The sequence below is a fragment of the Herpailurus yagouaroundi genome, unplaced genomic scaffold (genome assembly GCF_014898765.1).
Source record: "Herpailurus yagouaroundi ecotype Mexico unplaced genomic scaffold, PumYag 166, whole genome shotgun sequence".
Lineage (NCBI taxonomy): Eukaryota > Metazoa > Chordata > Mammalia > Carnivora > Felidae > Herpailurus > Herpailurus yagouaroundi.
Genome location: NW_024412407.1, coordinates 19,281,142 through 19,302,824, shown reverse-complemented (window position 1 = coordinate 19,302,824; position 21,683 = coordinate 19,281,142). Strand labels below are relative to the sequence as shown.

The 21,683-nt window shown below is 40.9% G+C and overlaps 1 protein-coding gene across 3 annotated transcripts in view; it reads right to left on the bottom strand.

Moving 5' to 3' along the window:
* Positions 1 to 21,683, bottom strand: part of TMTC1 (transmembrane O-mannosyltransferase targeting cadherins 1) — a 286,995-nt gene that overhangs the window by 29,998 nt on the left and 235,314 nt on the right. For all 3 annotated transcript variants that reach the window (XM_040488521.1, XM_040488523.1, XM_040488522.1), the window contains one exon: positions 9,665 to 9,773. In XM_040488521.1, coding sequence (XP_040344455.1) covers positions 9,665 to 9,773 — 109 coding nt within the window. The remainder of the gene's footprint in view (positions 1 to 9,664; positions 9,774 to 21,683) is intronic.

Below are 21,683 nucleotides of genomic sequence, written 5' to 3'. Positions count from 1 at the left end.
ATTAACAACTCAGGCAACAACAGATGTTGGTGAGGATGTGGAAAAAAGAGGATCTCTTTTGCACTGCTAGTGGGAATGAAAACTGGTGGAGCCACTCTGGAAAACAGTATGAGGTTCCTCAAAAAATTAAAAATAGAACTACCCTATGACCCAGCAATTGCACTACTAGGCATTTATCCAAGGGATACAGGTGTGCTGTTTTGAAGGGGCACATGCAACCGAATGTTTATAGCAGCACTCGCAACAATAGCCAAATTATGGAAAGAGCCCAAATGTCCATTGATGGATGAATGGATAAAGAAGATGTGGTATATATATATATACAATGGAGTATTACTTGGCAATCAAAAAGAATGAAATCTTGCTTTTGCAACTATGTAGATGGAACTATAGGGTATTATGCTAAGTGAAATTAGAGAAAGATGAATATCATATGACTTCACTCATATGAGGACTTTAAGATACAAAACAGATGAACATAAGGGAAAGGGAAGCAAAAATAATATAAAAAAAGGGAGAGGGACAAAACATAAGAGCCTCTTAAATATGGAGAACAAACAAGAGGGTTACTGGAGGGGTTGAGGGAAGGGGGATGGTTAAATGGGCAAGGGGCATTAAGGAATCTACTCCTGAAATCACTGTTGCACTATCTGCTACCTTGGATGTAAATTAAAAAAAAAATAAATAGAAAAGAGTTGCATGCTTAACTGACTAAGCAACCCAGGTGCCCCCTTTACCATTCTTTTTAAAAACAGAATAAAATTCATTTTATCTTGCAATCACCAGATGAGTCCAGCAGACTATTTTATAAATTTAAAATACATTATGGGATTTTGGTGATCTTATTTTTCCTGTGTCTTGAAAGCTTGCTATTTGCAAGGTGTTTCACCCTTACAAATTACCCTGATTATTTCATTATTACTAAACAATTATTCCCAACTTTGCATGAAGGAAAAAAAAAGACTAAAATAAAAGAACAGAAGAATGGTGGGATCACCTAGAGAAGGATAATTTAATATTGAAATACACTGGGGGCCTCTGGGTGGTTCATTCAGTTTAAGCGTCCAACTCTTGGTTTCGGCTCAGGTCATGATCTCACCATTCATGGGTTCAAGCCACACATCAGGCTCTGCACTAATGGCACAGAACCTGCTTGAGATTCTCTCTCCCCACCTCTCTCTGCCCCTCCAGCACACTCTCTCTCAAAATAAATAAATAAACTTAAAAAAATTTAAAAACGTTAAAAAAATGGTATTTATGAAGGCTATGAATATGTATGATATGCATAATTTAATGGCAAGTGAAAAGGATAGGATACAAATCACTTGTGAATGTATGAAAACAAAATATTTATATTGCAAGACTTGCAGGGTATTAAAAAATAATATTTGTTGTTTCCAGATATTATATTAATGAAAGGTATATTTTATTGTCTCTGACTTTTCCCCACTTTTCATTTTACATTTTCATATTATTTGTGTAATAGAAAAAGAATGTGGAAGCTGACCTCTTTTCCTCCTTTCCTAAATTCCCCCTTCTCCTTGGCTTCCCCATGGCGTTCAGTGACCATGTGTCTTCTCAGTCCTTAAGGTGCTCTGCCCTGGAATTTTTAATTTTCTATTTTCTTTTCCTTTCAGCCTTCACCTACAAACAGTTCTTAAACACAAAGGGATTCTTTTTCCACAATAACGTCTGTCCATTCCCACACTTTGTTCCAGAAACGAGGCTCTCAACTACTCACACCGCATGGCATTTAAAAGCCTCCTCACAATATCCCACATATTTCCACATATTTTCTTCCTCTCCTGTTTTATAACCATTTGCTTAGACACTTGCCTTTGCTTCTTATTATCTATCAATGTCAAATTTGGGCTCCACTGTGGGCCTTAAAAGGCTCCAGCATGTAATATCTTTTCGACTTATTAACCCATTTTTCAAATTTCCCTTTCTCAATGTCTCTACCGTGCCCCAACAGAATTACTTGTTGCCTTCAGGTTCCAACAGAGCAAGGAATACAATGTTAGTCTCAGATAAATCCCAGAAGGGATTATCACCCTCACAGTTTTACCAGCAGTGAGGATGGGAAGAGGTGTCAACAGACAGCCGCATGCATACAGTAAGAGCAACAAGGCAAACGACACTTGTGGTTTTTTTTGTTTTTGTTTTTGTTTTTTTTTGTTTTGTTTTTTTTAATTTTTTTTCCCAACGTTTATTTATTTTTGGGACAGAGAGAGACAGAGCATGAACGGGGGAGGGGCAGAGAGAGAGGGAGACACAGAATCGGAAACAGGCTCCAGGCTCTGAGCCATCAGCCCAGAGCCTGACGCGGGGCTCGAACTCGCGGACCGCGAGATTGTGACCTGGCTGAAGTCGGACGCTTAACCGACTGCGCCACCCAGGCGCCCCTGTTTTTGTTTTTTTAATAGACTCACAACCTTCAATCAGGGGAAGGGTTTCAGCAGGTTTCTGACACAGTGTCTCACAACATCCAAGTAGATAAGACGAGGTGAGCTAGATGCTAATATGATTTGATCAGTTAATCAAAAATTAAATAACTGTACCTAAAGAGTCTTGGGTAAAATAGAGGTCAACGTGGAGAGAAGATCCTACAAACACAATGTAGGGCTTTCTAACCTGCTACTCATCTCTGCAGCATTTTTTAAAACCAAATACGTAAATGAGTAGCTAGAAACTATTCTTAGTTAATTCGCCAAGTAAAATATCTGGAAAGGGTAGTTAATATAAAGAATGTCAGAAAAAAGGACTAAAAAGTCCTAGAACACCTGAAATTTCCAGGCTGATAATAAAGAGGTTGAAATTAAATACAGATAAGGATGAATCCTCTTATCCAGGCTGTAAAAACATGCCTGCAAAATGGGTGAGACCTGGACTAACAAGTGTTCACATTGTTTAGAAATTTCAGTTGACTATCACTCATCACCAGGGAAATACAAATCAAAGCGACACTGAGATACCACCTCACACCAGTCAGAGTGGCTAAAATGAACAAATCAGGAAACTACAGATGCTGGCGAGGATATGGAGAAACGGGAACCCTCTTGCACTGTTGGTGGGAATGCAAACTGGTGCAGCCGCTCTGGAAATCAGTGTGGCGGTTCCTCAAAAAATTAAAAATAGAACTACCCTATGATGCAGCAATAGCACTACTAGGAATTTATCCAAAGGATACAGAAGTGCTGATGCATAGGGGCACATGTATCCCAATGTTTATAGCAGCGCTTTCAACAATAGTCTAATTATGGAAAGAGCCTAAGTGTCCGTCAACTGATGAATGGATAAAGATGTGGTTTATGTATACAATGGAATACTACTTGGCAGTGAAAAAGAATGAAATCTTGCCATTTGCAGCAACGTGGATGGAACTGGAGAGTATTATGCTACGTGAAATAAGTCAGAGAAAGAAAGATACCATATGTTTTCACTCATATGTGGAACTTGAGAAACTTAACAGAAGACCATGAGGGAAGGGAAGGGGAGAAAAATAGTTACAGAGAGGGAGGGAGGCAAACCATAAAAGACTCTTAAATGCAGAGAACAAACGGAGGGAGTGGCGGAGAGGGGAAAATGGGTGATGGGCCTTGAGGAGGGCACTTGTTGGGATGAACACTGGGTGTTGTATATAAGTGAAGAATCATGGGAATTTTCCACCAAAACCAAGAGCACACTGTATACACTGTATGCTAGCCAACTTGACAATAAATTATATTGAAAAAAGAAAAAAAAAAAAGAAACAGAAATTTCCGTTGACTGTATCTCCCATGTGAGCCAAAGCATCATGTGGATGCCAGATAACCAGTATCATTCGTTTTAGGGCATCATTTATTAGACACAAGGGATGTCAAGCCAGGGAAGCATTTCTATTCCACCCTGACCTTGCTGAACTACAGTTCAATATGAGAAGGATACTGTCATAGAGAAAATGGACAGTCCAGAGGCTATGCAAAGCAACATGACCAGAAGCAAAGAATTTGGAAACCAGGGTAAAAGAGAAACAAGGTGAAAGAAACAAGGTTAGCTTTGAAAGTGATAATTAGAGAAGTGATAACATAGCTGTGTTCTTCAACTATGTGCAACAAGCTCTCTGTTAGAATGAGCTCAAAGGGAGCAAATTATAGGATGACTGACTTTAGCTCAGCGTAGGAAACCATTTTCTATCAATAGATTGGCCCACGACCATAGTATGCATGGGCCATGCCTGTGTCCAGGTGACACTGGAAGGTAACCTGTTAAGTGAAGGGATAGTTTCACAAGTGTGTTACAGAGTGACCAAGGTTTGTGGTCACTGCTTTGATATACTCTGGGAGTCTGAAATGCTCAAAAGTTATTAAGTAAGGTTGTGCCACCAAGAAATGAATTCATTTGCTACTGAAGAATGTTAAGCTGGTGGATTTTTCTCTACCGGTTTCTCTGTGCCTTGCTTGTGCCTCTGAAGCCTTCTTTTATTACTAAAGAATTCAAAACATGAAGACAAAATGTTGAAAGTCAGAGAGGGAAGGCAATCCTGAGTTATGCCCAACAGCTGTTCTCTTTGATGTTAAAATCAATTGCCCAAAGGAGCAAAGAGAAAACCTTCCAATCTTTCAATTACGTTCTTAGATCTCATAGCATTTTACATTTGAACTTCGAGTAAGAAAGCCTGGCAAAAGATGTGACCCTTGTATGGAAGAAAATATGATGATTGCAGTTTGTTCTTCTTAAAAATTGTTCATAACTTCAACTATGTGACATGCAATGACTTTACCTCAATTTATCACTGTGGTTCACGAAAATGAAATATCCCATAACTGAATTTAAATAAGGCATCTGATACTTCTTAAACATAACAGAGGAAAATGTATATTTCTTGTCCCTTTCAAACTTCCACTTTCTATAAAATGTGTTAGTTAATAGCAAGACACTGCAGAAGGGACTGAAGGAAATTTCAAGGTCACATTTTTAGAAGAATAGCTTTTCATCAACTTGGAGCTCATCGATTTAGAAAGAAAACACAAGTGAAGCTTACAGATAATTGATTAAGGCAAATCACTTTTCACAGTATTAACATATTAATGCTGTATTTGTATAGAAACAATAGTACTAATTACAGTGGAACCATAGAGTATTCATTAAAAAATGCCTTAGCACTAAGGGCATTGAGAGTACACGTATACTGCTGAGCACTGAGTAATGTATAGCATTATTCAATCACTATATTGTGCACCCGAAGCTAACGTAACAGTGTATGTTAATTGTACTCGAATAAAAAAATGGTAAAGAGCAATTCTAACGAATTGCCAAGTGAAAAATCTAGAAAGGGTAGTTAATACGAAGAATGTCAGAAAAAAGGACTAAAAATCACTTAGTTGACATTAAAGAAGATTAATTTCAGGCACTGAAAATGTTAATGCCATAGATGCAGTAAAGATCATCTAGAATATTTATCAATTTTCATATTTGGAAACTGGGCCCAGAGAGGTAAAGTACTCCTCACCCAAGTCTGTGTAGTTGGTTAACTATGGAGTAAGGTCTAGAACTAGGTCTCTTAGTCCCCTGTCAATTGCTCTTAGTATCACACTACAGAGTAACTGAATCCCAAAGTAAATCAAGTGAAGACACACTGTCTGAATGACTGCATTACACAGTAAACTATCCTAAGCCCTGGAAAAGAAATAGGTATCCAAAGAAGACGCTGCTTTTCTTAAAATAACTTACGGTCTTGTGAAGAAAATAAACCTGAAAAATTGCTTAGATTATAGTTCAAGATATTAACTCAAGAAATAAAAATATGTGATTGGTTTTCATGTTGGCATGTGTTCCCATTAACATTATAGGAGCCCTGAGGAGGGGTACCTGGGTGACTCAGTCAGTTAAGCATCTGACTCTTGGTTTCAGTTTAGGTCATGATCTCACGGTTCGTGGGATTGAGCCCCAAGTTAGGCTCTGTGCTGACAGTGCGGATCCCTGCTTGGGATTCTCTCTCTCCCTCCCTCTCTGCCCTTCCCCAACTTGTGTGTGCTCTCTCTCTTTCTCTCTCTCTCTCAAAATAAATAAATAAACATTTTTTTTTTAAAAAGGAGCTCTGAGGGGCGCCTGGGTGGCGCAGTCGGTTAAGCGTCCGACTTCAGCCAGGTCACGATCTCGCGCTCCGTGAGTTCGAGCCCCGCGTCAGGCTCTGGGCTGATGGCTCGGAGCCTGGAACCTGTTTCCAATTCTGTGTCTCCCTCTCTCTCTGCCCCTCCCCCGTTCATGGTCTGTCTCTCTCTGTCCCAAAAATAATAAACGTTAAAAAAAAAATTAAAAAAATAAAATAAAATAAAAATAAAAAGGAGCTCTGAGGAAACATGACTCCCCAAGAGAAGGGGAGGTGGAGAAATTTCAGAGGAAGATGTGGGAGTTGAATTGGATCTTGAAAACTCGGCAGGATTTATAGGGGATAAAGAAAAGACGGCATTTTAAGAAGACAGAAGTATATGAATATATACAAGTTCTACTCATATCTGTAAAAAAACTCCCCCCAAAACAACATACTGTGTTATCACTGGTCTTAGGTAAATGACAATATAATTTATCTTACTTAAGTATAATTACTTACTTTAAGCATAATTTTCATCAAGAAGGAACAGTTAAATGTTTATTATCTGTCCTGGTGAGTTGGGGAAAAAAAAGATATGAAGTGGGCACTATTGGTGGAATGCTTTATTTACAGTTGACCCTTGAACAACATAGGTATGAACAGTGTGGATCCACTTATACGTGGATTTTTTTTCGATAAATATAGCACAGTGCCGTAAGTGTTTTTTCCTTATGATTTTCTTAATAACATTTTCTTTTCCTTAGCTTACTTTGTTATAAGAATACAGTATATAATACATATAATATACAAAATATATGTAATCAACTATTTATGTTATTGGTAAGGCTTCCAGTCAACAATAGGCTTTTAGTAGTTAAGTTTTGGGGGAGTCAGTATGTGGATTTTCAACTGTGCAGGTGGTCAGTGCCCCTAACCCCCCTCATTGTTCAAGAGTCAACTGTATTTACTTACTTATACCTCATTATTCCATGAAGAAATTGAGGTAGCTTTTAAAAATTGAAAACATCCAAGAAAAATAATAAAAAATAAAAATTGAAAACAAAAACTGAATAAAATAAATTAAGGAAAATGATAAACCCGGGAGTAAAAGCAGCACATAGAGAAGAGCAGAATATACAGTCTAGATAGTTGTTAGAGGATGGGGAAAGGGGGACGGAAATACACTTGACCCTTTTCAGAATTTCCAAGATTTTTTCCTGCATTAGATTAAAAATAAAGCAAAAAGCTTGTAACTCAGGAGAAGCTGAGCCTTTCCTAACAGTGAGATGAGAGAAATTTCTCCTGAGTCCTCATAAAGAAGCCACTGAATGATGCAGCAGGTGCTGTCCTCACCCCCACCCCTGACTCTATGGTTACAAAGAATAATTTCTCACAGTGGTCCTCATACTATCGCTCCGTGTAGGACAAAATCATCACATATAGGTATGATCAATTGCAAAACAGTGTGGCCCACAGGCTTAGTTCTACTGTAATGTAAGAATAAAATTTAGGCTATATACTGGATTGGAGGGACCATATGCTCTCCAGTTCATATGGATTCATTTATTCACTCAAAATTTATTGATTGCATATAACGTGACAGACACTGGGAAACAGCCATGAATAGAAGAGATGGTCATTCTCATGAGTTAAATATTCTAGTGGTGGGAGAAGGATCATAGACAAACATATGTTAGATGGTGATAAACACTTTTGGGAAACATAAGGCAGGGCAAGGTGAAAGAGAACATGGTGGTCAGTCAGGGTGAGGTTGCTAGTTAAGAAGGATGGTAACGTTGCAGAGAAACCAGCATGACGTGAGGAAGGATACCCTAAGATGTCTGAGAGAAAACTTGCAGACAAAGGAAACAGTGCAGAGGCTCCAAGAGAGAAGCATGCTTGGCATGTGTCAGTAACTGCCAGACACCCAGCCAGACAGGGTGGGGCGGGGGGAGGGAGGGGAGGATAAAGGTCTTCTTATGAAAATGAACGAGCCAGGATGAGGTGAGAAAAAGGGATGAAGACAGTCAATCTTTGCTTCAGAAGGTTCCCACAGTGTCCAAGGGTCCCTGGGTGGCTCAGTTGGTTAAGCAGAAAGTTCCCACATTGTCTGCTTCAACACAAGCCAAAGGTAGCTGAGGACCGCCAGTGTATAACAGAATGCAATCATCATCACATCAGCTTGACCATTATGCTAAAACATGCATTGAAATCACCCACCACAGACCTGAGCTTCTGTCTAAAGCCCACCTACACTATACAGAGAATATTAGAGCATGAAAACTAGTCTTATCATTTCTGACACTTAAATATCCACAGAAAGTTCTAAATTTGCTTTGGATGTTTGTTGAAACATCCAAAATTTTTTCAATGCAAATTGCACATCTATGTATCTGATATCAAATCATATAGCAGTATCAAATCATTCATTACATTTCAGCCAACTGAATGCTGCAGGGCATCTTTTGAAGGTGTGGACTTTGATTTTATTTTTTTTTCAACGTTTATTTATTTTTGGGACAGAGAGAGACAGAGCATGAACGGGGGAGGGGCAGAGAGAGAGGGAGACACAGAATCGGAAACAGGCTCCAGGCTCGGAGCCATCAGCCCAGAGTCCGACGCGGGGCTCGAACTCACGGACCGCGAGATCGTGACCTGGCTGAAGTCGGACGCTTAACCGACTGCGCCACCCAGGCGCCCCTGACTTTGATTTTAAAGACAATCTGGCCAATTGTGTGATAGCAGAATCCACTGTCTATTGAGGGCACTTATGTGTGTCAACAAAACTGCATCATCAATTTAGAGAAGACAGTTTCTGCTTGTTTCCCCTTAGCAGGGGGCATGCATCCAGAACACTGAAAAATAGTATCCAATCATTTAGACACAAGTGAAGAGAGAAGGAGAATAAGAATATCCCTGTATACCATGAGAAATGTTATCTCTTCAGAGCCTGTTCTATAAGCCTCTGCGATCTTTTAACACAGGATCTATTATCAGTAATTGGTTCCACATTGAGTTTGGAGATCTGACTCCATTAGCAAGTCCCCAGAAAAATATAAGAAATAGCAATAAAACTAGCAAACACCGTGTATTATTCTTGAGAGATTTTGCCCCAAAGTGATATAGAATACATGAATGACCTCTAATGACCTCTACTCTTTGTCTAAAGGCTGCCTTCAGTACACAGAGAGTATTGGGGTAAGAAGCCAGGCTTATAATTTCTGTCAAGAAGAAAACAGACATAGAAATTAGTTGCTCAATATGGGGTTACAAACTGACTCACTGGTACCAAAATCTGGGTAATATTAATTTATATATTCAACAGCAAAAACTTTTAAGTTTTTTTTTTTTTTTTTTTGAGAGACAGAGAGAGGGCAAGTGGGGGAGTGGCAGAGAAAGGGAGAAACAGAGAATCCTAAGCAGGCTCCACGCTGTCAGCACAGAGTCCAATGTGGGGCTCAAACTCATGAACTGTGACATCGTGACTGGAACTGAAATCAAGAGTCAGACACATAACCGACTGAGTCACCCAGGTACTCCTCAACAATAAACTTTTTAAAAAAATATGTGAAGTTCAAAGGAAACAATTACCTGCTCGGCCAGCAATGAAGCTAAGCTTGAATATGCATCTGCAAACTCTGGACCGTATTTAATGGAGTCCTTCAATAAGGTGATAGCCTCTTCTTTTTTCTCCTGGGACCTGGAGGTCATAAAGAGGGAAAAAACAGCATCTTTTAATAACACTGTGTTTAAATCCTCTGATTAGATGTAAAATCTCATTTCTTTTAGCAAAGATTACTGATTCCCTCTGGATTACATTGCAAATGAATTAAACTAGATTGTCTCAAGGTACTAACAGTTTCTGTCTCTGAATTCTAAGTGGAAAGAGGTGTAAATGATGCTGCAGGTTATTCACTGATTTTTCTACCTTCTATTTCCTGCTATACACTTTTGAGAGTTTTATTTAATATTTTACAAGTTTCGGGGTGTCTGGGTGGCTCACTCAGTTAAGCGTCCAACTCTTGGTTTCGGCTCGGGTCATGATCTTATGGTTCGTGAGTTTGAGTCCTGCGTTGGGCTCTGCACTGACAGTGTGGAGCCTGCTTGGGATTCTCTCTCTCTTTCTCTCTCTGCCCCTTGTCCACTCTCTGTCTCTAAATAAATAAATAAACTTAAAAAAAGATATTAATATGTTACAAGTTTGTTAACCAGAAAGCTTGACCACCAGAGGAGCAATGTGGAGGCACTCGAGGGAGCCAGTTTACAATGATGTGAACGATGTGCTGAGCCCCTGAAGGACGAGCTGTACCAATACAGGCTGGGTGCCACGGTGGCTGAGCCACCCGTCAGGCACAAGCCAGCCAAACTGCTCATGTGAACCTTTGCTTTTACATTGAAGAGGGATCCATTTATACATAATTTATGAAGTTAGGAGATACTGTGACTACTGGCTGGCAAAGAACGATCAGCTATTTTATTCATCACATTTTCATTGAAAATCTGGGCTGGTTCTGTCTTCTCCATTTTAGTCTTTTCTTGAAAGTAATTATTTCTGGTTCGAAGAGGACTCGAGGCCCCAAAGTTATTACCAATGTTTTGGGTAGCAGTTCTCTTTCCTGCTAGTGCCATGGGGGAAACACCGGGCCATTATCCTGATATCGACATTTTGAAGCCTAAAGTATACAGTGGCAGTGATCAACTTTGCTACAAATACAATTTCACAAACACTGGACACTTGCTAAGCAGTGGAATAAAAAAATAGAATCCCTGGAAGTATAGAAAGCACACAGCTTAAGAGTCCCCCCATCTTTACCAGTTACCACTATAGATTTATGTGCCTATGTTTTCACTATTTAGGGTCACCAATCACTCAGCAATGTACCATATAGACTCTGGTCAATTTTCGCATAACATTATAAATTTTCACAACAATCCCACACAGCAGGTGTTTACTGTCCTATCATATTCATTTTTCTAATGAGAAAACGTGGATTCAGAAAAGTCAAGTGACTCATCATGTTCATATAACCAGTCTTCTGGGTCGAGATCCAGTGCTTTTCCTTCACACCACATCTGCTTCTTCTAACTACTTAGAAACCCACCTCACATGACCTTGCTGCTCCAAATGTGAGTCCTGGACCAGTATCATCACCACCACCAGGAGCTTGTTAGAAATGCAAAGCCTCTGGCCCCATTCAGACCTCCTGAATCAAACCCTACATTTAAAAAAGATTCTCTGGTAATTTGTTCACATACTGAGATTTCAGCAGAATTGCTCCATAAATTAGCAAAGACAGCGCAGTGTAGCTCCTGCTGCAAGCCCCCTATGGCTTCAGTCTCTGTAGGATGAAGATCTGTAGAGGAAAAACTAATATTGACTCCACAAGCGTCAGTTCCAAGTACTAGAAGCAGCATGCTACAAGGCAATTTTACCAGAAAGGAGTCTTCTATCATAGACCTTGAAAAAAAAGACATGTTTCCAGCAAAGACCTTCCATTTAACTGTTGGGTTTAGCAAGCATCTATCATTATCTATTACATGTTAGCCATTTCCTAAGGGAGGTGGCTGTCCATGCACTCCTCTTCTTACTGGGGGCAGAGCTAACTGGGCTCTTCCTGATGCACTATCCTGCCCCCGATGTCAAGGTGAAACACCTGCGTCCTTCAGTGGATTATCTTTGGGATGTGGCTTGAAAGTTGCAGGGTTATAAGAAATTTGCATCACAGCTGTCTTAGTGCTGCTTTTTTTATTGATTCAATCATTTAGTCAACAAACATTTAAAGAGTGTCTGTTAGGCTCTATGGAAGTCCAGGATGTTTACATACTTCGCGTTTTTAATCTAGAATATACCTTGAGGTACTTCTTCCACGGGCGCTTGTAAAGTAAAGCTTATTTTTTTAATCTTGATAATTTGACTATTGATCTCATGCTTAGCATAACTCTTCTGCTAAGGATTTCATAAATCTTTATTAACATTAATTTGGAAATCCTCCCAAAATCCACAAAAAGATTTGGATTTAGGAAATTAAAGCTGAAGATTGAGTTCCCCGGGACATAATTGAGCTTGGATATTCTTCAAAATCAGCAGGAAAAAAACCCACAACAATTTGACAGGAAAGATTTAATGATTCTCATTGGTCAGGCTCACATCAGTCAGAACGGCAACTCAAACTTTTTATATATGATTTCACTGAGATTAATGACCACTTAATGACATCTAGGAATCTAAATACTTGAGGCTGTCCATTACCATTCATATGACACAGTGGAAAAGTTAGCATCACAGTTATTCACAGGGAGCTTGAGTCTTTTTTTTTTTTTTTACATTTATTTATTTTTGAGAGACAAAGAGAGACAGAGCACAAGTTGGGTAGGGGCAGAGAAAGAATGAGACACAGAATCTGAAGCAGACTCCCAGGCTCTGAGCTGTCAGCACAGAGCCCGAAGTGGGGCTCGAACTCACAAACCGTGAGATCATGACGAGTCAAAGTCGGACGCTTAACCGACTGAGCCAGGTGCCCCAGGGAGCTTGATTCTTTATGAAAAGCTGTATCTCTATTATTCTCTTGAGGGCCTGACACATTTTCAGAAAAATAGCTCATCATGTAATTTTGTTTAGTACAGGAGTATTGCAAGATGCAAAGACCAGGCAGAAAGGACATTTCCTCTTGGCTCTGCATTCTCGGGTGATTCTGCTTTTCCCTGGGAGCCTCTGAGAGTCATTAGACCCCAACAGGTGTCAGGCACATGCCACCTTAAGAGATATTTTTAAATGTTTTTACAAAAGCCCGAGGAATTGGTAAGCAATAATTTTGTCGTTGTTTTGTTTCTGAAAGGGAGAGAAATGGTAAGAAGAGGCATTTCTTCTGTAGTCTCTCTTTTTGCTCAGCCTTTGGTGGGAGCTTGTGAAATAGGTGTGGTTTTGACATAATAACTTACAGAGGATTAATCTCAACAGTACTTTCTTTGGTCGTACATTACCACGTGAGAACTGAACTTCACTTCAACTCCTTTCTTGTTTCAGAGGCATCCCTTTTCCTATCCACATTACAGCCCGTGTTTCTCTACTAATTGCCTCATATTAATTAAAAATCAGTGACCATATTACTATAATTCTATTGAATAGACTACACCTTACTCAGTTTTGCTTGCTAACCCCTTAGTTCACAACCTGCTTCTAGTCCCCTCTTTCTTCTCCTTCTACTACACGCAGATAACTGACAAATACATATTTTCTACAGCGCTGCTTTCAACCCATTCCTTTATATAAACATCTTCATTAATGCCCTAATGCATACAGAGAGACCGTTTAAAACCTTCCATAATATGGTTCTGACCAACATTCCAAACATAACCAGGTACACACTAGTCCAGCCAGACTGGGTGGACTTTGGCATTTATCCTACAGAACCTGAGAGATAACCGACTCCGTTGCTTTTCTACCTTCAGTGTACTTTAAAATCACTTAAGGTGCTTCTAAAAAGACCTTTTTGTTCTTAGGCTGGGCTTCTTAAGAGGAAACTCTCCATATGAATATGAAAGCCATTCAGATTTGAGAATTATGGCTATAATCCATCCTCCTTGACGTAAACTAGTGGGAAATGAGACTCAGAGGGCCTCAGGGATTTGCCCTGGTCCCAAGTGAAAAGGAAGGCCTCATATAGGTCTCGTGGCCTCTCAGCCTGGTATTCATGCCTGACACTTCACAGATGGCTTTCCCCTCCCCTCCACTCAATGATGTTTTCCCTGTGCAATGGATTATCACCAGCTGACTCACAAGCTCAAAGCATGATCCCTCATCAGATCTACTAAACATATAACAAAATTAGAAAACATACCTGTGCTATCTTTCTTATAGTTTTCTTTATGTATCTCTGTAAGGAAAAAGATGGCAGGGGAACAGCCGTCTGGAAGCCCTGTTATGGCCTCCAAAGGGGCAGCTGCCCATTGTTCTTCAGGTCAATATTTAAAGGGTGACTGAGCTCCAACTCATTTTCTTCTCCAAGACCCTGGCGCAGCACGCGAAGCACCCCTGCCCCTGCCTCCCAAGGAAGGAGCGTCTGTCCACCAGGGAGTGGCCATGTGGGCAAGTTGTTAAGGCTTCCCATTTCCTGATAGCTGTTTGCTGAACCTTTACTCTCTGCTAAGGACCCCGTAAGTGATTCTTTTGCATTATTCATTTTAATTCTCCCTAAGTATAATGAATTAGGCATCAGTATTTCCATTTTTAAGATTTAGAAAACAATACCAGCAACTATACCCCAACACGAATAAACTGAGATTTGGAGAGCTAAGTGATGTGCCTTCCAGCACACAGCTACTGTGACACCAGGATTCTAATTCAGAACTTCACATGTGTCCCGTTCCGTGGACAGGCCACCCTCAACACTTCTGCATCTACTCTCTTAAATGTTGGGCACTCTGGGACCATTACTAGGTTTTACGCTCCTTCACAGGCAAGACCCATGTCTTATTAACCTTACTTCTTTTCTACTAGCGATCTGTACACAGTAGAAGTTAAATAATTTTAGTAAAGTGACCTGTACATAGTAGAAATTCAATAATTGCTAAATTAATTTTTTTCCACGTTTTTATTTTATTTTTGGGACAGAGAGAGACAGAGCATGAACAGGCGAGGGGCAGAGAGAGAGAGAGACACAGAATCGGAAACAGGCTCCAGGATCTGAGCCATCAGCCCAGAGCCTGACGCGGGGCTCGAACTCACGGACCGCAAGATCGTGACCTGGCTGAAGTCGGACGCTTAACCGACTGCTCCACCCAGGCGCCCCTAAATTAATTTTTATAAATGTGGTTTTACTATTTTATTCCTAGATCTTTGTAAACCTTAAATAAGCATCTTGGTATTCTAATCAAATTTGACAGAGGTGGGTAATATAATCATTCATTTTATATCTCCATTTCTACAGCTCTTTCAATATTACAGAAGCAATCCTAAGGAAGACAGAAGCATTTCAAGCTTTAGAAGCATAAGAAAATTACAAGTACAGTTTTTTATCTGTTGAGCACTTCCTACTTACCAGGCACAGCTAAAGCAGCTTCACTACCTTAACTCTGCATAGCAGTTAAAAGCACAGACTCAAGGTGTGCCTGGGTGGCTCAGTCAGTTAAATGTCCGACGCCGGCTCAGGTCATGATCTCCCAGTTCATGAGTTCGAGCCCCACGTCATGCTCCATGCCGACAGCTCAGAGACCGGAGCCTGGTTCAGATCTGTGTGTCCCTCTCTCTCTGCCCCTCCCCCACTTACACTCTGTTTCTCTCTCAAGAAATAAACATTAAAAAAAATTAAAAAAAAAAAAAAGCACAGACTCAAAAACCAGATAGACTGCCTTCAAGTTATCCTACCATTTACTAGCTGTGTTTCTTTGGGCAAATTATCAGACCTCCCTCTGTCTGAGATACACAGTAGGTACTATATATATTTTTTGGCTTTTACTAGCTTGTTCAATGTTTCCAAAATCACCCATTAAAACCTATCTCCCTCTTCTTCGTTTAGTTAATTTTAAAATCAAGGAGAATGTAGTGTTTTTTGAAATTTCCTCAAAAGTAATATACGTCTACTTTTCAAACTATACACAAAAAATCAAGAGCTAGACACCAGAGTGTTTTTTCCCTCTGATACCATAATAGATTTTTAATACAACTTAAATCATAATTAAATACCCAAATGAATATGTTGCCCTAAATGTACAATCACACTTGTAAGAAACAGTCACTACCCATGGAAACCTCATTCAAAGGCAAACACCAAGCTGAAAAGACCGCAATTGCAGGCTGATGGTTCCGAATCCACTCAGCTGATGCCTGAACTACTTAAAGGAGTGGGTCTGAATTTTTAGGGGTGGTTGCTAAAGGTGAATATCTGGGCAAGAAAGAATCAGGAGCAATTCCGAGCCTCTTCCTCAGTAAAGCCAGGAAAGCTTCGTAGAAAAGAAAGGTTTAGGCAGTTATCCCCATATGAAAAGATATAAAAGAGGCAGAAGATTTCAAATAGACATTATAAAATTTCTTAATAGCGGGAATTACTATGTACTCCCACAGTACAGCTCACCCCTGGGCCAGTATTAAAACCTACTAATACATTCATTTTGGATCCATCATAAGCAGTTTTGGGAAATCAGAAGCCCATTTTCAATGTAAGCCCCATCTATACAGGACTATTCTGCTAGCCGTTTAGACTAAATTGACAGGTTGATTCAAAAGGGGAAAAATATGGAAATAACATTTGCCTCTGAATTGACCAAGCATGTGATTGAAGTAACCAAGTCCACAGGTTGTTTCTCTGAATTACATAGAAAAAGCTTGAACTAAGTAGCCCATAACTGGTGAGTAAATGGATAAAATCAAACCTTAGCACATACCCCATGGGCATACCTTCGGTTAGAAGTCACAGAAAGGAACAGTCTGAATCCCTTTGGAAACTCATGTCACACTAAGGTCTGTCAGAGCTCTCGTTAGGGGGTTCAACTGGCACTGGTCGAACTATTAGGGATCCTTACATAGGTAAGAGAAGCTGGGAGTTGGTAAAACTGTCCGGGTCAGGTGATATTTATTGCTCTCAGCATCCTCCGTTTCCTTATTCACCAAATAAGGAAGTATCAAGAGACTGCACTAGTGGATGACTGATGATCTAAAATATTTTGTCTTCCCTTTCCCCCTAGATCAGTAGTCCTCAAATTTTAGTGCCTAAGAATCATTGCATGTTCGGTTAGATGCAGAATCCCAGGCCTCCTAAGATTCAGTATGTCCAGGCTAGGGCTCAGGAATCAATATTCTTAATAAGCGCCTTAGGTGATTCTGCTGAGGGGGGCGGTCTTGAGCCTATGCTTTAAGAAACTCTGCCCTGGCTCTGTGTGGGATTTGCCTGTTCAATTGATCCTGGATATAAGGCGAAATATAAGAGGATGATGAAAGCTAGGAAGAAAGAAGACTCCCTGGGGACAATCAGAGCCAAAGACACAGTCACAGTGGCCAGTTGATTTGGCCAGATGATGGGGAGGCTGGAAGTGGGGGCAGGTGGAGGGGGCACTGAGAAATACTGCAATGGGAAGAGGCGGTTTCTCTGTCATCGAAGCTCTGTTGTGGATGCCTCTATTCCGCATCCAAGTCTTAGTTTCTGTGTCCTCCATGCGGGCATCACAACATAAATAAAAATCTCCTAATAATCTGCAAGCAAAACTCTACTCTCTCAAGTTCCCCCCAGGACCTTCCAAAAGGCTAAAAGTCCTGAGAAGGGCTTCCCGGGACCAATAACATCTTCATCATTGATTTCATGAGAGAAACATTAAGTAGAAATTAGATCTTGCTCATAATGTGCAAATTTTGCCATTAAACATTTGTAGCTTCACAGGGAATTTTCCCTTTGGTTATATAGCAGTGGGGCTGTTTTTCTCATGTGTTAAGTAAAAACATTTGCATCATCTCACTTTCCTGGCTCCATCTCAATGACAGATATTTAGCGAAAGCAAATAAGGCTTCACCATATTTTCTTTTAGTAATTAAGGACCTGTTAAGTTTGTCAATTTAGAAAACTTTTTGGATTCCTGTCTAAAATCTCATGACATATTCATTTAAACTAAAAGCAGATGCTTGCTTTGAAAAAGTATTGACATTTTGGGAGAATTTAGGAAATGCCAGCAACAGAAATAAATGGAATTGGCAATCCACTTGGCAGCAGTAAAATTTCCCATTAACCACCGTGTGAACTTGGGAGTGCTGGGGAGCTCCCTTAATTACTATTCCATTGTTGGAGTGTTGTGTTGTGGTTGTGTCCCAAAATGATGTCTCTCACAAAGGAAAAAAGTTTTTTTTTTTTTAGGGTTGGGGGGAACATATAGACTTGACCAGCTCTTCTGAAAAACTGAATTGTAAAAGTCAAGTTGTAAATGTCTGACAGATGATCTTTTCAATGCATACATTTTTCTGTGGTTCTACTATTGGTATTTTCTATGGTTCTATTGGATCTTACTTTATGCAGCCTCTTTTATGTTCAGGTTTACTGAGCACATCTCTAGGCAATGCCCTGGAAATAGAGTATCTAGTTTACTGGTGTTCACGCTAGTAGTTCTACATAAAAACTGAGTTTTTATGGAAGCCACACAGGAAAACTGTCTGGAGAACAGATTCATATTATGTGGTGATGAAGAAATTTTTTTCTTCAATTCAAAACTATGATCACTGTTATTAGCATTCAGAGAGTAGATCACCTGTACCTCACACCCTCCGCAACACAGGTAGGTTTGCAGGATTAGATTGAGGTCAATGCAGCCACAACTGGGAGGCAGTTAGGGTGCCCACGCTGTGCGGTGCGAGCGGTCAATCTTTGGTTGCCTTTAACACCTCTCTCCCCAGCTAAAAACTGAGGAACAGAATGGTGGAAAGTTCTGACGCTATCTAGTCATAGAGCAGCAGAGATGGAGACACAGTTCACATAAAAGACCTCATGCAGGAGCTGGCACAGCATAGGTCTTGAGGAAATGTTCATCTGGGATCCTTCCCCTTTCACTGCTATAGAAGGCTCTTGATGTCTTGATCAGCTCCATGAGGTGGCTGCCCTGAACCCCAAAGCAGGATGCCTGCTCCATCGTGCCCCTGCTCCCGCACATACGGAGCCAGTTCTGTGCCACGAGTGCACGAAGGTGAGTAGGAAGTGAAGGGAAATACTCCTAGGCCAGCATCGCTTCGGAGCTCACACAATATCTCTGCTAAGCCCTTCCATGATTTGAAGGAATGCATAGAAACAATGCTCCCAGTGGGGTACCTGGAGAAGAAGACAGCTGAGTATAGCCTGATTTAGCCAGGATTCATTGACCCCACAGACAAGGGGTCACTGTGGTGATGCAATTGATGAATGCACATTCCTGGTTTTAGGCTCAGGCTGATTGCTGTCTAAATCCCAGCTCTGCCCTCGTTAGCTGTAGGACCTGGATTAGATGTTCTACCGCCACGAGCCTCAGTGGCCAAACCTGTGAAACGTGCACACGGATCCCTACCCCCCAGGCTCCTGTTAGGGTGCAGTAAAGGCATACAGGCTTGGAGAAGTGTCTGGCACGAGGGCAGATGCAGTAAATGTTAGCTCTACTTGCTCCTCAACGTTTCCACCAGATTCCCATCTGGAATCGCCACCGGATGCCTCACAATTTACTTCGCAGCACAAACAGAATGCTGTCCCAGTGCTTCTACTCCACCTGAAGAGAAAAGGGACTTGCAAGTTCCTTTCTGGTCTTTCTCTAACCCCTGCACTGAAGAGATCAGAAACTTGGAGTCATAGTTAAAACCACAGATTCTTGCAGCTACAGAGATTTGCGGGATCGCCTGCTCCCACCCCTTATTTCAAAAAGGAGACTGAGTCTCAAGGAGGTTGAATATTGCCCAAAGCTGTTCAATTGCAGGGGTGGAAAATGCGTTATCTACTTCTGATTCATTATTAATTTTATACCAAGAAGCTGAGCTTCAAATTGGCAGTGGGAAATTATGTCCCTGGGCTAATAATTAATAATAGCTAAAACTTATTTCGTCTTCATGGGGGTCTAGGTCCTATGTTAAGTACTTATATGCATTCTCATGTTTAGTACTCATGAAAACAAGTCACAGTATTATTTCCACTTTGTAAGTGAGTAATTAGAGGCAGCGAAAAATAAAATTGTTTTCCCAAGGTCACACACTGCTACACGGTGTGTAGATCCAAACTCACTAAGTTCTACAGCTCCTGGTCCTGAGGAGAGATGCAGACACAGCGTGACAGATGTGACAGAAAGTGCTGGCTGCTGAGTTCCCACTTCACAGAGCTTACTGCTCCCAACCCTGGCAGCCCGGATCCGTCTGTAATGGGAGAGCGATAGTGCCTGTCCCCTGCCCACCCTGAGCGGGCAGGTGTGTGAGGCTTGAGGAAGAGCTTAGTAATTCATCATTCAAGTGTCAGTTATTCACAGGCTAGTCACCTGTTGGAGGAGAGGTAGCAGAAAGGTTGGGGGCAGAGAGCCCTGCAATGCTTCCCGGCAGACAGGTGGTACCGTATGAAAGCAGCAGGCTGGGTCCTCAAGGGAGGGGAACACGGGAGGAAGACTATAAGGCAAGCTTCATGCCCCCATGGAGCTTCCTGGCCTGACCCTGCAGGCCACAGATAAGTAGAGAACATGCATATTCCTCTTTCTGCCCTTCGTGTTTCCCCTCCTGGCTTACACAGGGCTAAAGATAGACTTGAAAGCCTTTGACGATCTTTAACAACTCACATCCCAAATTTAGCCTCGGTGTCAGGACAAAATTGATCTACTGGATTTAAGATAAAAAAATTGAGATGTTTGGTCCCCTAAGGTAACATAAGGCATGCTAGGAGAAATTTCCAATGGTTACCCTCATTTCCCTCTTTTTCGAAAGGTTTTTTTTTAACTTTTACAAATGTTTATTCATTTTTGGAGAGAGAGAGAGAGAGAGAGAGAGAGAGAGAGAAAGAGAGAGAGAGAGACAGGGTGCAAGTGGGGGAGGGGCGGAGCGAGGGGGAGACAGAATCCGAAGCAGGCTCCACGCTCTGAGCTGTCAGCACACAGCCCAATACAGGGCTTGAACTCACGAACCGTGAGATCATTACCTGAGCCAAAGTTGGACGTTTAACCGACAGCCACCCAGGCGTCCCTCAAGTTTTTATTTTAATTCCAGTTAGTTAACATAGTGTTATATTGGCTTCAGGGGTACAGTGTAGTAATTCAACACTTCCTTGTTCATTTCTTTTATTCTTATAAATTGACTTGTACCTTCTTTAAGCTACATCTCCAGTGAAGAGCTGCTCCAAGTCAGCACCTGGCACAGGATCTTAAGGAGACCAGACTGCAAATGGGGGCAGGGAACGTTTGTGAAGCTTAAAGGAGCGGGGATAATTTTCAGGACAGGGGAGACCGCTGGATACTCTAGCAGTTGACAAAGCAGTCTGGCATGTTTAGTTATCCTCTGTCAGAAATATTTATGCAGGGAGAGAAAAAACATTCCAATTCTTTAAGAGAATGTAAATAAAACGAGGGGTCCCGTAAAGCTTGCTCTCCCTCACAGTGCTCCCTGCACAGACTGTCTTCTGGCCTCACCAGTGTTTACTGCAGCCATTACAGCAAAGAAAGGATTGAGGAAAGGGACGCTTCTTTGCAAACCATACTGTGGGTTTAAAACAACTCACTCATGCTCAATTCATTTAGCAATCCCAGCATGGATGAATAGAGCTTTGGTGGGGGAGAGATACTTAGAAAAATATTTTTAACAATTAGCAATCTGTTTATACACAAATAACTTTCAAATCTTGAGGAAATAGGTAAACATTCTCATTATTTCCCAGATAATTCAGTTTCGTGCAAACATTGAACGGAAGATAAAAATGCAAATGAAACCATATTTTAGATACACTAGGAGAGTTCTCACTTTAAAACCTCCGTGATATTCCCTCAAATGAAGTTTGCAGGCTTGTATCTCACATTCGTTGACAAGAGGCCAGTGCGGCTATGCACTGCGGTTCACACGGCATGGGAGGGTGGTAGGAAAGATGGAGGAAAGTGGCAGCATTTATGGAAAGTCCTAAAGGCTAAGACATTTGGACTCTGTGTGTGTACA